The sequence below is a fragment of the Gambusia affinis genome, linkage group LG01 (genome assembly GCF_019740435.1).
Source record: "Gambusia affinis linkage group LG01, SWU_Gaff_1.0, whole genome shotgun sequence".
NCBI classification, from domain to species: Eukaryota; Metazoa; Chordata; class Actinopteri; order Cyprinodontiformes; family Poeciliidae; genus Gambusia; species Gambusia affinis.
In genome coordinates, this window is record NC_057868.1 from 5571875 (window position 1) to 5589690 (window position 17816).

At 39.0% G+C, this 17816-nt stretch overlaps 1 protein-coding gene across 1 annotated transcript; it reads right to left on the reverse strand.

Moving 5' to 3' along the window:
• Window positions 1-5571: 5571 nt before the first annotated feature.
• Window positions 5572-9100, reverse strand: hoxc11a (homeobox C11a). Its single transcript, XM_044111750.1, has 2 exons — window positions 8263-9100; window positions 5572-6661 (listed from the first exon to the last, which is right to left on the reverse strand). Exons 1-2 carry the CDS (start codon window positions 9002-9004, stop codon window positions 6429-6431), a joined length of 975 nt encoding a protein of 324 aa, XP_043967685.1. The 5' UTR covers window positions 9005-9100; the 3' UTR covers window positions 5572-6428.
• Window positions 9101-17816: the final 8716 nt, after the last annotated feature.

The following is a 17816-nucleotide window of genomic DNA, read 5'->3' on the forward strand; positions in this document are numbered from 1 at the left end:
TTTGTAATATTTGTACTTAAGGAGATGACTCTCTCTCTCTTTTTTAAAATTATATTTGTTTCTTATAAGTGTGTAACGGAGAGTAAGATGTGCTATTTTCCATAGGAAGTGTGTAGTTTAAAGCATCAGTTCATTTGATATTGAGTGACAAGGGTGTGACGTGGGAGTTTATGTCCTGTTTTTGTTTTTCCTGCTGCAATTAGTGCTCCTCAGGACGTTTTACGCCGCATAAATACACGGTGGAAAGAACGGCACCACTTTAATTATGAAGAGAAATCCAGAGTTTATTTTCGATTTATATAAAAAATTATATAGCATGAATTTAATTGGTTATTTTATTTAGCCCAACAGTTTGCCTCTAAGTGTTTGAACTTTTATTATTCGGCTTTACACGAGGAAAATCCCGAAGAGCAGGGCCACGACAACATGGTTGATGCGTTTTGGCTTTAAGGGAATTTGGGGAAGTATTTGGCTAACTTGTGTTTGCGTCTGCGCAGATAGAGGAATAAAGAAATGCATTACGCGAAACGGCTAACAAATGTGGATTTAAGGCAAACCTGCGCGGAATGCTCTCGCCTGGAATCGTTTATTGCTGCGTCGGTGAATGTGCTCGTCATTTGTCGTTTTGTTTTGGTATCGCTGCGTCCAAAGTGCACGAGTTAGTGTGCGTGTGCAGTTCAGAATCACCTTCAACGGCAAGGGCAGCATTGTATGTTCATTTGAAACGGGTCGCCCGTCTAACCTAAACATAAATATATACAGAGAAAACCTTTTTGGCAAGATAATAGTCCAAATAAGTTGGTTTCGTCTTTGTGGTTCACATTCCTCTACAGTCATGATGAAGAAAATGTGAAAATTTGGCCTTACACGACAAAAGAGAAAAAGAAAAAAAGAAAAAAAATGGCTTCAGAGTTTTGGCCATGCAGGATTCTCGTAGGTAAAATGTTTCTGTAGACATTATTCAAGGATCAGAAACTAAAGCTTGAAAGAAGGAACATTGACATTGACAATATCATCACTGTTTAATACACTCAAGCTTCTGCCTTATATGAAAACAGATGAAGAATTTCACAGGGTGGCTATTTTATTACATGAAACATTAACCGACAGGCCACCATCTGCTTAGCACAAAAAAAAAAAAAATCACATACAGTCTTATTTTACACCTATGAGAAAATCACAGGCTTGCTCAAAACTTGAGTTTAGATTTTAGTATTATTATTATTATTATTATTATTTTATTTATGTTTTTTAAGACATGTAAGCGATACGAGCAAAGGTGCCATGGTGGAATTTCACACAACCTGCAAGAAAAAGAAAAAAAAAGTATTCATGATAGTACAGGACAAATTAGTCACACGGCGTCATGGAAACAGGTTTTTAATGAGGGTGAAAGAAACCAAAGAATTCGTGGAATTTTCATTGTTTGAATCACACATATTCCACGAGGCACACCTTATTGTCTCACAAGACAGAAGATATTGATATTTTATATTTTAAAAAAGAGGCTGCAACAGAGGCAGGCAACTGCATAACAGTGAAATCTGTGTCGTCGAGTCAAAGTGAATCTGAAACACTGTGTGACTGTTTGCACTGAAGAGGGACACTCGTTGTATTCAAGTTTACAAAAAAAAAGTAATATTCAGAAAAGGAACATGCTGTCATTGGCTGTGTCTAAATTTGCTCCACAACAACATGCTGATTGTTTATCCGGGCTAAGTCCTGACATGAAAACGGGCCACGGCTGTTTCACCGAGATACATTTTGTTTCATTTAATTTTCTCCTTTGAAGAAGGAAAAGCACTTTTCAGGAGAACTAGCATATCTGGAATGAAACGACAGCACCTCGGTTTCACATGTGCATGTCTGCACATGCGCCTTTAAGCCTTCAAGAAATCCCTTAAAACAGCTACATACACACACACACAAACACACACATACGTACATATGAGAGAAAGGGAGTTGGCTATGCTTATATTTTACCTTGGTCTTTACACTTGTCTAAGCAAAATTATCGTCCGCTCGATTGCAAACCTGGAAGTTGTTATCATAATCCGAACAGGTAAGAGTATTGAATGCTGCGTGGGTTCTCCTTTCTGCGGACCCACCAACCAGGAGCTGCAACGAGGCGACACAATCAATTTACTTCCTGGCAGCCACTTTGAAATATCTTTCCAGTTGGATGTGTGGGAGACTGCGCTTTGTTTTGCCTTTCATACTGGTGTCCAACCCATGCGCAACTGCAAATTTATGGCTCCAGAATCATGTAAGAGCTTAATTAAACACCAACAACAAAAGTCGGGCAGTGTTGCAGACTTAACAGCAAAGCACGAGAACAGAAAATATATACCCACGTACAGACACGCTGCCGTTTCAAATGTAAAACGTTGTATTTATTTATTTATTTTAATAAGGCTTGTTTTGGTGGCGAGAATAAACGGCACCCCGCAATTGCATTTGAGAGAGGGAGCTGTTGCTGAAAGAGCAGGAGCTCGTTTTACAGCGAGGAGCTGTTTTATAGCCCAATAGAACAGGTTAGGTGCTGAGACACTGTAGTGTAAAACCATTGAATAGCCTATAACCCTTTGATTAGTATCTGCGGAGGAATAAGGAACTGGGATCCTCCTATATTTACTTCAAAATAGAAGATAAACCGAATTTATATTAAATTATTATGATGGGTAAACACTTAAATTAAGTTAAGTGCAAGGTAAGAAAAATGTCTTAAAATGTTTAAAGAATCTTATACTTTTGCAGACAAATACAGCAAAAATAACAACATTTTTGGCAAAAATGGAAAAAAATATTAAAAATTGGGTTTTATCAAATGAGCTAAAAATGACTAGCAGTTTAAATGACTTTTGCTCCCATTTAAATTCATATAATTATTTGTAGCTGGAAAAAAATAGTTTGCATGTTTGTACCTAAATAGATACATTTTGGTGTAAAGTTAAAGTTCACCGGACGCAAGTTGGAAATAAACACGGTGTATATTTTTAGAAAGAAAGAGAAAGTTTACGCAACTTTCCTCACTTACTCTATCACATGTTGAAGACGAGTTTGAAATCAGCGCTCTACTGTCCAACACGTTATGAAACTTTGCTATAATTATCGACCCCCGTCCCCCCAAAAAATAAATGAATAAATATAATAAAATAAAAAAGACAATATTATCTTTAAAAAAAAAATAGCCCAGAATTATCTTTGAATTGTGCGCAATTGCTTCTGCGAGTTTTCTTTTATATTTTCTGAGCCGTTTGGAACAGTGTTCAAACCAACAGTTTCATTTTTACTATTGCAAATTAATTTATTAAGAGAAACGTACATAACTGACATGAAATAACAAGTAATGGATATTTAAAAAAAATAAAATAAAAAATACTGTGGTTATCTTCCATTATTTAGTTTTTTCCAGTTTATTGTTTTCCCATGGGCCGCTGAAGATTATTTAGAAAATTACTATCTACGCTAGCACACAACAAAAACGACCCACTCTTTCCTACTTTTGTTTTTTTTTTGTTTTGTTTTTTTAAGTTACAGCTTCAATCTTTCACTGATTGTTACGCAGCTGCATTATACTATTTCCTTCTCCTTTCAAAGCCACAATTATATATATATATATATATATATATATATATATATATATATATATATATATATATATATATATATATATATATATATATATATATATATAAAAAAGTAAATAATAATACAATAATAATACAAAATGTCAGTCGCCATTTTCCCTGCCAACTACTCCCAAGTGCAGAAACCAGACTGGACCATATCAATATCTCACTGTTAGAGCTAGGGTTTTCTTCTGTTACAGCATATCATCCGAGAGGACGTCTTTTTGGATAACAGTAGGCCACTACTGCTCTGATGTCACTTTCAGGCTCCCGTTCAGGAAAACGAACCAGCGCCGAGGCCAGAAGGAAGGGAATCCTGGCCCCCGTGTGGTTGATGGACAGCACTCGCAGAAGACCCCCAGAGCTCTGTGTTAGTGACGTTGGGTGTTGGGGAAATTTACAAATTACTCACGTCACCGTCCAGGGGCCAAGGTTGGTAGGTGTGGCGTAAGACGGGGGCGCATGTAGCCTTGATCTCTGTCTGTGCGCATCCTCTCTAGATTGAACGTCCCCAACCCCCACTTTTTGCAGATACTGCCTCATGATGTGCAATTTTACTATGATAATAATTAATTCAGCGTCACAGACGTTACGAACGAGAAAAAAAAGAAAGTCACGTGAATACAAAGAGTCTTTTTCCATCATCTTTGTTTTTCCAAATTCCAAAAAAATAAATAAAAATCGACCAAACTTCACTAACTCTATTCTAAATGATTGTCTATGCAATTGTGAATGTGCACAAAATATCTGTGATACAAATAAATAATCACATAGCAATTTATTAACAGTCACATCATCACACACATACAAACCCTCAATTTGTGTGCGAACTGAGTACAAATCTGCACATTTAAAATCGCCTCATGCGTGAACACCTAGCGATTTTTTTTTTTACAAGGACAATAAAGTGTATTTACTGGATGTGTTAAAGCTGGCAAAGTTACCTGTTGTAGTTTAATGCGAAAGGTCAAAGTTGGTCCTGTGTGCGCATTCCATTTTCTGTTCCCACTCACTCCCATTGGTCCGTTCCGCCGCTGCGACCATTTCCGGGCTCCTTGATTCCACTTTATTGCGGCGGGTTAAAGGTGAAGGCCTTGACATTATTGAAGTTCAAAGACTACATTTAATTATACATTGTGCTTAATGCACACGTGCAATCATCCTGCGCACATATGGTGTGCGCACCGTCACATTCGCAAGACACATGCGTCAATTCCGTCAACATAAGACACACTTTTATACACACACATACACACACACACACACACACACACACACACACACACACACACACATGCTCTCACACATTTGCTTTCTGCTGCTCACTTTTTTTTTTTTTTTGCTTTCTTCTTTTTTCTTGCATATGTCACAGACCGAGTTCATCTCTAAAACCTCTATTCCTCACTGTTTTTCCTTAGGACATCTAGTCTTGCTTGTTTACTATTTAGTGCGGAAGTGAACACCATTTCCCCAGAACAGACGGTGCAATTAAGAGAAAAAAATAGCCATTTAGTGCCTCTGTCTTTATGGCAGCGTCTAGACTACAAGAGTGGCGATTCCATTTAGTGTCTACTAAAAGAGGTTATCATTCCCTTCTTGCCCTCTCTCTCTCTCTATGTAAGATCTAAGCTGTGGTTCGCTTAACGCGCGAGCAAACGCCTAAAGTGGGATTTTGACGTGGAAAACTTAGAAAATCTGCAAACAGGTCCCGAAATATTCTCTGATACTTGAGCTTTCAATCGTATTACTTCTAACGCTTGTATCCAAACGCACAGGCCATTAAGACGAATAAATTGTGCCAGGGTCTACATATTCAAATTTAACATAAGTTGCAATTTCCAAAAAGCATGCAAGTTACACAAGAAAAAAAAAGCAGCGTTGTGCCAAGAAAATAAAAAAGACGAGTATGCAATGTAACAGCACAAATAGCACAAAGTCGTTCATTTTTGCCTATAGGTTTCTGTTTATTTAGTTATTGTAGCGATACACAGGCCGACGATCTGCTCATCCTCTCTGCGATCCAAAGCACCAAAATGTCTGAAGCAAATAATTTAACAAGAGTCGCCATTAAAGCTATTCGTGTGGCATGGGCAAGTGTGCTGAAAAATAGCAGCAGGGATATGGAGAAAAAAAAAAAAAAAAGATCCAACATATGCCTATTTACAGTCACGAATGCACATTGCATAGGCTATTCTGTATACATGAAGGTGGCCGGAGGGTTGGGGGGGCTGAGGGGGGATGTAATACTTTCACAGATTGGATATCACATCTCTCAAGGAGGGAAAAAAAATATAGACTGGAAAAAAATGAAAAATAAAAAAAAATTCTGCCCACACTCTGGTCGATGATGAAATATTTTAGATATTGATATGCTATATACACTGACCAGAGGCTGGCGTAAGAGCTAAAAGTTGTCTGCTGATATTTTAACAAATATGTCGATACGAACAGTAGATTAAAGACAAACCGGAGAGTCGTGATAAATAGGACATTTTCAAGACCAGCATATAAATGTTTATTCTAACGCAGGCCTTTTTGTCAGAGGGGGTAAAACCAGCTAGAAATTCATCGCCGCCCAGCAGGATAATAAGAAAATGGCGACATTATCCCCCTCCCCTTATTGAAGGCCTATTTTCTTCCACTGTTCACTTTTTTCACATTGCACTGTTGGTGATATGGGCTCCTCTTTGTGGGAAAAAAACGGTTATGCCCACGATTACCATTCATTCAATGAGACAAGGAGAAGAAGGAGGAGAAGGAGGCCTCTATGCCACTGTCCTGTGACACTCTTTCTGCTCACAACAGGGGGTTTCCAGAGAAGTACTGCAAGCGATCTCTGCTCAGCTTCTTCTCTTTCATTCTTCTGTTCTGGAACCAGATTTTAACCTGGCGGTCGGTGAGGTTCAACATTCGGGAAAGCTGGAGCCTCTTCTCCTTGTTGATGTAAACGTTGAAGAAGAACTCCCGCTCCAGCTCTCGAATTTGAAACTTGGAATAGGGACACCGCTTCTTCCTTGTCCGGGGGACGCCTGGATGGAGAAGAAAATGATACTCATGTTATTATTTGAGCGGATCAAGTGGAGAATAACGCAATATTTTTTAAATAAATAAATAAATAAAAATAATAAAGATAGAGTGGAGTGCTGAGGTGGCAATAGGCTCGCCAGGTGCTGAAAATCCTGAGTCAGTGGCATTAGCAATGATAACACTTCAAACCACATTCATGAAGTGAAGTAGCAGAGGCTATCAGATAAACCAGCCATAAAGAGTGCTAAATATCCAAAATAGTTCGGAGGGAATAATATCAACTTACAGCCTCGCTAAGTACGTGTTTATCTGCTACAAATACACAATAACAAAAAGTATTTTCGCCCTGCATTATGTGCGCCACATTCCTCTGGAGCTAAACTAAACAATTTGCACAATCTTCTGGCAGTGGATGCATTGCCTCTTGTCTGCAGCGGCCCCTGTGCAGACCCCCTGTGGCCCTATCACTCCTTATCAAACAGGTGACCGGGGAAATACATTTCATTTATTGTGCAGCATGAGTGTGTGAGTGTGTGTGTGTGTGTGTGTGTGTGTGTGTGGGTGGGTGTGTGCGTGTGCGTGTGTGCGTGTGTGTGTGTGTGTGTGTGTGTGGGTGTGTGTGTGTGTGTGTGTTAGCGTGGAAAGTGGGCAAATTTAAGTCTCAGGTTTGAATCCACACCCCGAATGATCCAGTCACACTGGCAAAATAATAGTGAGCTTTAATTTTAGGTGATATCTGATCAATAGATTTTCTGATAATGTCTTTTCTAAAGAAGTTATTTAGACCGCATATTAAGCTTTTTAACATCTTCACATAACATATTTCAGATTGACAGATGATAGATAGATAGATAGATAGATAGATAGATAGATAGATAGATAGATAGATAGATAGATAGATAGATAGATAGATAGATAGATAGATAGATAGATAGATAGTTAGATAGATAGATAGATAGATAGATAGATAGATAGATAGATAGATAGATAGATAGATAGATAGATAGATAGATAGATAGATAGATAGATAGATAGATAGATAGATAGATAGATAGATAGATAGATAGATAGATAGATAGATAGATAGATAGATAGATAGATAGATAGATAGATAGATAGATAGATAGATAGATAGATAGATAGATAGATAGATAGATAGATAGATAGATAGATTGTTTTGTGTTTAATGCTCTTTGCTGCATCTCTTTTTTGCGCGGAAACCTTGTGCTAAAGATAATTCACCGGACGCCAAAAGCAATGTTCTGCCCAATTGGTTTTTACACACGACAGCCCCAACAAGAAAATCCCTTAAAAATGACCAACGCAAGTTCACGATCAAAGTTAACATTTGTCACAATAGCTCTCTCTTAAAAAATTTCACAGACTCTCACCATTGAGGCGTCTGTGTATAACATCCCCCACTTTTTCTTTTTTCAAAGCCCTTTTCCCATCGTAAAAATTCTTCCCGTTGCAAGAAAGAGCTTTGTAGGGTTATAATAAAATCCTTTGAATGCTTATAAAACTCCACATAAAATCTGACCGACAAAACACCGGTCTAGTCCCCTTAACCTTCCCCCCGTTTTACAGCTTCGGTTGTACCTACTCGAGTGGCTGCTCTTGCTGGCGTTTCCGTCCTTGGCTGTGGCGGAAGAAGAGGTGCAGGAGCCTGAATTCGTATGTTCCTCCTCATCGTCTGGGTCTTTCCCCGGCTCCGGGACTCCAGATATAGCGGCTGTGGCGTCCTGCTGCTGTTGCTGTTGCTGCTGTTGCTGCTGCTGCTGGGAGTCGCTTTCCAGCTTCCCTCCCTCGCCCTTTTGTAAACAATTGTCTGACTGATTGTCCGTGCTGCTGCAGTATGCGGTCTCGAAAAAGCGGTCGAAGCCTTGTGGGAGGACATTGTTTTTCCCCACGCCAGAGTAAAAGCCCGTGGAAGGGTGATTGGATCCCGGGTGGGCATGGTGGTGATGGTGGTGGCTGTACACGCTCTCGTTCTTCATGAGCATTTCTGTCATGGTGGATGGAGGAAGACAGTCTCTATGCACCAGATCCTCTCCCGAGTAGCACGACGCATAGTTGCTCCTGTGGTGCCATTTGCTGGCGGGGTCCAAGCCGTACGAAACTTCCCGCACCGGCTGCACTTGAGACAGATTCGTGGAGTAAGGGTAGCTGATTTGCCGCGAAGGGGCCTGCGGAAGAAACGAGGAGACGGCGGAAAACTCGGGGACGTAGTAGGTGCAGCTGGGGAGGTAGATGTTGGAAGCGCAGCCCGTCCTGTCCCCAAACTCGGATGTCCGGTCTTTGCGTGTCTGGGAGCAAAAGTTGCCCAGATTCACCGAGTTAAACATCTTTCGCTCTCTCGCTACTCGGCCACTATAGATAGATGTTTTGGATTCGAGCTGCAGCAGAAGGGGAAAAATTTGGGAAGGCGAGATGACGCGCAATCCGTCTAAGTCGCCCCGCAGACACGTGATCGAAAGTAGATATTGTCATATATCAATTTGGAAGAGTTGGTTGTGTAGGAGTGGTTGGCTTTAGGTAGATCGAGGAGGTTCAAACGAATAATTTTCAAACGCCACAGGCGCACCGAGCAAACCAGTTACAGATTCTTGTTTGCTGGCTTATGACAATTAGTGAGATATGTGCAGCGTTTGTGTGTGTGTGTGTGTGTGTGTGTGTGTGTGTGTGTCTGTGTGTGTGTGTGTGTGTGTGTGTGTGTGTGTAGGCGTGTGTGTGTGTGTGTGTGTGTGTGTGTGTGTGTGTGTGTGTGTGTGTGTGTGTGTATGCTTATGGGCTAGTAGGCCAGCTGAAGAACCAGGGCTTCTTAAAAAGGCAAAGCACAATTTCTAGAGTGCAATCAGGGACAGGCATTTGATAGTTTTTGAGGGATTTTAAAGGTAAGATTATTATTATTATTATTATTATTATTATTATTATTATTATTATTATTATTATTAGTAGTAGTAGTAGTAGTAGTAGTAGTAGTAGTAGTAGTAGTAGTAGTAGTAGTAGTAGAAATAGTTGTATTAGATCAGACTTCTATCAAGATGTAGGTAAAATTTTATTCACGTATTTCATGGATGGTGCATCCGAACAGCACATTAAGCAGCCAATATCTGTTCTCATTCATTGCCCCACCGCTTCAAAAGTAGTAAATATCAAATTTGTTTCTTAATAAAATATACATGCTCGACTTCCTGTACCCGGCTCTGTTAATACGCTGCAGATCTTTCGAACATAGTTCTAACATTTGATGGTATCATTTTCTTAATAGTCGTTACAGGTGTCTGCTTCACACTTGGTTATGAAGGACTCGCCAGCCAGCTTACATGAAATAATCCATCAAATAAACTCACCGGGCATTGTATTTATGGTATTTCCACCCTGTCTGCAAATGAACGTATGTTTATTCCTCAGCGCAGAGGTGGTGGTGGTGTTGGTGGCGGTTCTTGTTGGCTATAATTATATGCTGTGAAGTAAAACCGGCGGTGGGGCAATGAGCAATGCACCTCAAGCATGAGCAGACTGCGCAAGATAAAGAAATCGGACTGCTCTCATTATTCCCTTTGACTTTAGGTCTTAACAGAGTTTAAGGAGGCCAACTATGCAAGCCACCAGCCACACTGCGTCTCTGGGATTCTTGCGAAGGATAAAGTAGAAGAGGAGCCCCCTCTCCGAGAGCACGGACCGTGCATCTCTCCCCCTCCTGGTGCATGATGTGTTCTAGTTGCACAAACACAAACTTTTAAATGTTTGCGGGGTGGGGGAAGCACACAGAAAACAAATGACACTGGTGGATCCGATGTAAAGCCCAGCTACAGAGACTGAGCATCGTGGTCGAAACGTTACTGCTTAGAGATAAATTATTATGCTCTTTATTAAATATTTTATAGGTGGCTTTTTTTTTTTTGGTTATTTATAAGAAAATAATCTGATTATGTACATGATTTCTTTCTGATAGGTTTCTCTACCCCGACGCTTACTATAAAGAGAACCAGAAGGATTGGATCTTTTCCTTAATTTCTCACATATATGTTGACATTTATCAGTGGTTGACAGACGGACACACTTAAAAATAAAAAAGGAACACTCCCGTAAAATGAAAGGTTTGGAGGGAAAAAGAGCAGCTGCGTGTGATTTCAGACTTTTAATTGTACTGCTGAGCCCCATCTTTGAGTCTTTATAGACTGATACAGTTACAAGGCGAAATTAATACGACGCCCCATTGTTTCTGATCACAGGGAACTTCCTAAACAGACTCTTAAATCCTAACCCAATAACGCAGCCGTTTCTATTAAACTCCCTTTACACACGTGTTGCTGAAAAATCTGCTAAAAGAAAGAGTTGCTATATTGTGTTATCCTTATGATTTTTGATTTCCAACAGTAAAAGAAAGAGCCAAAAAGAGCAACATGGTCAAGATCTGAGCGTTGGAAACTTGGAGTTTAAAACGTGGCAATGGCTTTAACTTGTTTACTACCTCCAGCAAACAAAAGGTTGTCTCACATGATGCTTCCTGCATCCAAGTACAAAGAAAGCAGACAGCTGTCCAGACACAGCACTTGAATTTGACCACTAAAATCCTCTCTACGTCCAACCATAAAACTCCGAATGACTGCAGTAACGCTAAATCCCCTTTGTTCCATAGAAAACCATTAACGCGGAGAATGAAAGGAATTTGGATTTCAGTAAACTAATATATTCCATTCTGCATTTCAAAAATAGAGGGAAGCGGCTAATTTAAAATAATAATAATAATAATAATAATAATGCTTATGATTTTTTTCTCTAGCTCTCTTTCCCTCTTTACAAATAGGCATAATCAAATCCCTCGATTTTTAAAACAAAAATCCGAATTTTCGCGTCTTGGAATGCATGCGCAACGCGCTGAACTATTCCAGCTAGAAAAAGAAGTAGAAGGAAAAATAATACTCTGAGTTGTCTACGCCTCTGAATGCACAGCTGCCGATTTACTTTGTCGTGGGCCCAAATCATCAAGCGTAACTATGGAAATATTTGTGTAAAAAACACTGGCCTTGCGGCTTCTCATTCAAGATACATGCTGCTGCTGCTGCTGCTGCTGTTCCTGCTGCTGCTCCTGCATTAGTTTCTGTATTTGCGAAACGATGGATTTTACGTAAAAATGTTTTTACCTCGCTGCAGTGCATGGCATGCAGTAAGAAAAACCCGCAAGCACCAACAGTGATGGCAAATAATTTGTAAACTTATAGTATTTGGCAGCTGACAATAATAAAAATGAATCTTGCTTGTCTAATTTTCTATGAAACAAATAATACGCACGGAGCAGCAATAAAATAATATATATCTTTTTTTGCTTATTTCTCTTGACGCTAAAAGCACTAAGACAGACAGACCAAAACAACATTGTCAATTCATTTCTCCATCATAATCTTTCCAATGATGCGTATTAATGCGACATTAATAAATAATGCCGCAGTATGAATAAGCAATGCAATAATAAAATCCAAGCATTAAATGCTCTAATCAAGACAAGAGGAGAAGAGGAAGTGGAGGGGGGGATGGAAACCATTTCAATCTGTTTACTAAGTTTTTAAATGTCAGGGAAACAAGCGCTCCTCTTGTTTTCAAGTCGCCGCATGTGTCATAACGTGGTAGAATATGACCACTACTTGGCAATATCCGATTTCCGAGGGTTTAAGAACACCGACTTTTCTCGCCTGGGCGCACTCAGACCATCAGTCAAAGAATAAAGCTTCAGCATGTGTTTATTTCTCTGGAGGACAAACTCAGTGAGCAATAGGACCCGGGAATGTTTGATTATGCTGCACCGAATATGAGTAGGGGATGTGGCAGCCGGTTTACAGGCAAAGTTCTCCTCAGCTGACTTGAGCCGCAGCAGCAGCTTCTTCTTCTTCTACTACTTCTTTTTCTTCTTCTTCTTCGGTACAGAAAGGAAGTGACTCCCTGATTAACAATATCACGGGAGTAGAGTTCAGGAAACTGTCATGATAATTTGTTGACTGCTTTTTGCCATGCGTTCGTCTTAAATATCACAGTTAAAGCAGTAACTTTAACGACTTGTGTCTGAGGAATTTAAGCTATGTATCGCTACTAAGCACCATAATTAAAATGGTTAACCTAGGTGTCACCCGGAGAAACTAAAAAAAAAAAGAAGAAGAAAAGAAAAGACAAGAAAAATGACACCTCCTAAATATTATAATGTTTTGGCTTTGTGGTTATAAATCCTTCCTCAAATGATACAGCTCTCACACATGCACACCGACGCACTCACAATGAGCAACGTTCACCAAGACGCTGCTGCAAAGCCCGCTGAAGTCATGGCTAAATGTAGGAAGCCTTGTGTAATCATATCACCGTCCCCTCATGGCCCAAGGTTTAATTGGATGTAAGTAGGGGAGTTAAATTCAGCCGCGAGTGCTGCAAATTGTTTTAAGCAACACTAAAGAAGCCACTCTCTCTCTCTATCTCTCTCACCCTTTTTAAAAAAAATAATTTTATTTAAATTTATTATAACATTTTGACAGTGAACGCATCACTCTGCAGAACATGTGGTGGCAACAGTTGCAAACAACACAGAGGCGCATATCGCTGTTCCATTTGGAGCGATCTCCAGAGTATATTTCACATTCAACCACACGGACATAAAGCTTTCACAACAATGTGTTAAGTTTTTTATTAGAAGTATTAAATGATTTCACATCACAAGGAATCACCCCGCGCAAGAACTCCCTTTCTGCAGCCCTGTTTTTATTTAGGCGTCCCAGGAAAAAGCAAAAAATTAAAAATTAAAAATAAAAAGGTATCAGAAAACCCTCCGAATCGCCTGAAAACAGAACAGAACAGAACAGAACAGAACAGAACAGATGTGTATCAATGTATTTTTGACCCCGTTTAATAGAGAAAATAGCCAACATTTAAAAAATATATATATACTTTTGCTACACTGTCAGTACAATTGTAAGAAAAAAGACAACAGAACAAAGAGGTATTTTCAAACTGATGAGCACTCCGGGTTAAACTCTGTCACATGCCGATATAGTTAAAAGCATATTTGTAGGCTCGCCCTTAATTGTAGGCTGCACAATCTTTAAATCTATGCTTTATCCTCTTGAAATTCTAAATAATCTATAGAAAACGCGACAATTGCTTGCATAATAGTGCAATTCTAAGTGAATAAGTGGATAAACATTTAAAAAAATGGAAAATTATGCCCACCACTTGACATATTTTGAATTTTGTATGATGAGCTCATACCTTTTCTTCCCCAATTTGAAATTAAATCTGGGTTTGAGCTGTCAATCGCCTCTACATATGTTTTGCTTTAACCCATTTAACTTCACTTGGTTAATTAAAAAAAAATAATAATAATAATGTCTTAATTAGGTTATTACGAGGAGGAGAAAAACAACGAATGGCCATGAGACACACTGAGACGTAAAAAAAGCCTTTTTAACCCGGGACAAAGTCCGGTCTGGTTGGTTTCTTTGGTATCAAAGAGTCAAATAAATTATTTTTGTGTTCGGCGGCCCCGTAGGACTCGAATGGCTCATAACGTGAGCTCTAAATAGATGCTCCGCGCTTTGAATGCTTCCGATATCACTAAAAATGGCTCCCCACTTGTTCACCGATATCGCTCGCTGTGCAGACTGAGACGCTCAGGGGAAAAAGAGGCAGAGAACAACGCGCTGAGAATTGCATACCTGTATTATTGTAGTCTAATACTGTGACCAAAGCTACATTTCATGTGCCTTGAAACAGCGGGAATTCTTGTTTTGAGCAGGTGACGTCAAAACGTGCCTTTATATAAATATATATAAAAACAGTAGCTTCCAGCAGGTACCTCAGGTTCAGCTGGCCGCTCCCAGCATACTTGACCTTCATGTTTGCGTGGAGGCCCAAACGCATCAGACGGTCCTTATCACAAAAAAAAAAAAAAAAAAAAAAAAAAGATATTTCTAGAAGCAAAACAAGACAAATGCAAACTCTTGCGAAGAAACTATCTAATCTAAACATACAAAAAAACTAACTTAATTACAAGTTGCACATTGATTGTCACCGTATTAGGGGTCCCAGATAAAAGCTGCAAAATGTAAATAAATAAACGCCAAGTTCAGAATGACTGGAGTTGACTGGTTTGAAATTGTGATACAAAAATCGATTAGGAACGCATATCCGCCATAGACAACTGGGCTAAAAAGGGGTAACGCTGCTTTTGTGGCGCCACCGAAACCCTCACAACCTACGTCGGGAGTTTTGTTGTACGCCTGTCGCTCCTGAAAAGCAAATTAATAAGATGTCACATTTCAGGCAAAACAAGAAACGCGGGCGCATTGAGGACTCATTTCAAATCATTCTAAAATCAATACATAACAGTTCTGTGAGACGTAAAAAGATATGGATCTGCAACTTTAAGTATCCTACCTATCCTGTCTTTATCACATTAACACTCTTCTTTGAAACAATCACGGCCATTCCTGCAGTCTTCTTCCACACACACCCGCACACACACACACACACACACACACACACACACACACACACACACACACACACGCACACACACACGCACACACACACACGCACACACACACACACACACACACACACACATATACACACACGAGAACCCACAGACACACACATACACCTCACACGCACGCACCATTCTCCACACAGAAACACTTTACCAGGAATAACACTGCTTTCTGTTTCTCTGGCCAGCTTTGTGCCATAAACGGAAGACGGGGCGGCGGGGGACGTAGACCGCATGCCACACAAGTTCTCTGCGAAGGGCACTGTGAAGCTCACTGACCTTTGGGACGCGGAGACTGGCCGCCATAAAAAGATTTAGCCAGTCTCAAAGTCAAAAGTCCTCAAGAGCAGTGAAAGAGAGATTGTAAAAAAAAAAAAAAAAAAAACCCTGCAAACCTTAATATCCGAAGGTCGAGCGCACAGACAAGACACAACCTGCTTTTAGTTAACAACTACTCCTCACTTCAATTTTTAACTATACATATATAGACATGGGTAGACGTATCATTCCTTTAGCGTTTTGCTGTGAGAAAGTATTGTCAACGGAGTCCATGGTATGCGTGAAATGTTTCTAGCAAAAGCCACAAGAAAAGTTAAGGGGGAAAAAATCATCAGATCCTCAAGTTTCAAGAGAAATATGTTCAACAGAAGTCCAGTCAAAGCCCTCCTCGCCAAGTATTTCTGTAACAATAATCCTACCAATTTATACACCATTACTGGCCTGAAAATTAAGTCAGCGTTTAATCACAGTGGGGAAATACAATGACGGTATGCTCAGCTTGCTTGGATGCCCACACGTTTCCCCTCACCATCCAAATGCATTCGGCTAAATAAATTATGTTAATTGTTTCTGTTCAAGACCCGAATTCCTCAGTTTACTGAACAGTAATCTGTTGCTGTTTGGTACAAATCATGACAATTGGATAATCTGTTTTCTTCCTTTTCGTCTGATCCACATCAGCAGTTTCATCTTAAAAAAAAAAAAAAAAAAAAAAAAAAAAAATCTCAAGTTCAAAAGCATGAAGACGCAGCTTTTGGAAGCTACATCTGCAGAGTTCTCACAGTTTGAATTCAATTGTACATGAATGAGTGAAACCTATTTGTGCCCCAGTTTACTATGAAGTGTTTGTTCCAAACAATAGAAGTGATCCTGAACTTCGTTGTGCGTTTTGCATATTTAGTTTTGGCTCCAACTAATTTGAAAAGGTATTGCACAAAAACAGAGTCAGGAAATCACAATAAACAAATTAAAAACATTCTTATGTTTAAAAGCCACTTTTTATTACTACTACTACTACTACTACTACTACTACTACTACTATTATTATTATTATTATTATTATTATTATTATTATTATTATTATTATTATTAATCTAAATGCATCAGAATATTCTCCTATGTATGACACATAGGAGAAGATATGTTCAGACAACTAACATATTCAATTGGGGCGTAAAAAAGTGCATTACGCACGGATTTATTCTCCATTGCTAAAGAGATTAATTCAAGTTTATTTGCTGGGATATGTCTTTACACACCTCTTAATAATTGTGTAGACAAGTAAAAGGATTTTTCAGCTCATCTCTAATTCAACGCTTAATTGAGCATCTGGGAGCTATTTTTCCTTTTTTCTTTAAAATCCAAAACATTCATTTTTGGATCACCTTTTGATTCAACCTCTTACATTTCAAATATAGGAGAAATATAAAACCAATACATGCTTATCAAGTCAATTCTAAAAACCGTGTATTTTAGATTATATAGACTATTTGCTGTGATTATTATGAATATTTCACAAAACTTGACGCGTCGTGCCAGCATGCATGAATGGAGACATCACTTTTTATTTGTTTTAATGAGGATGTTGCAATATTTTTATGGATTTTGACACTTCCGCAGTCAAGGCAATTGTACAACACAATGGCGAATGTATTGAGTGATATCTTTGCGGTTTGCTGCTAACACCCAAACCGGAAAATGTGGTTCGCCACGAGGTAAGGCAAACAGCTATCAAAGGCTTCCGAAAACTGCAAAAAAAAGGCAGCATGAAAACAATAAAACTACTGTAATACACAATCTGCAATGGACCGAGGCCCATATTATAACGCCCATCACAGAGAACTGTCATATAATGAGAGAAAGAAATCTTGCACTTGCATTTATAAGGAGAGATGTTGGTAGAATGCAAAGATGAGTGTGACATTCAGTGGTTTGGTTGCAGATGCAGCCTTTCACAGTTCACTGCAATGGCAACATCTGATCGGAACACTGACACTGCACAAAGATTTTTTTTTTTCTTCAGCAAACACACTTCACTTAACTGAGACTGCTAGCAACTTAAGACAAACGCACTGTTTGTTAGATGACAAAAAGACACAGCTCAGCCAGTGTGTGGCTTTACACTTCACTGCCAGCAGGGAGAGTCTTAGCAGTGCTTATAAGATATAACCTTCTGCGGTTTCAAAACACTCAGAAAGAATGTTCAACCGGTATTATATATATATATATATATATATATATATCTATATATATATATATATCTATATATATATATATATATATATATATATATATATATATATATATATATATATATATTTGTTGTTTTCTTTTTTGTTTGTTTG

Coding starts and splice junctions, on each gene's coding strand:
- hoxc11a (XM_044111750.1), bottom strand. CDS start 9,004: ATGTTTAACTCGGTGAATCTGGGCAACTTTTGCTCCCAGACACGCAAA. Junction 6,662..8,262: donor CAGCAAGAGCAGCCACTCGA/GTAGGTACAACC, acceptor TTCTCCATCCAG/GCGTCCCCCGGACAAGGAAG.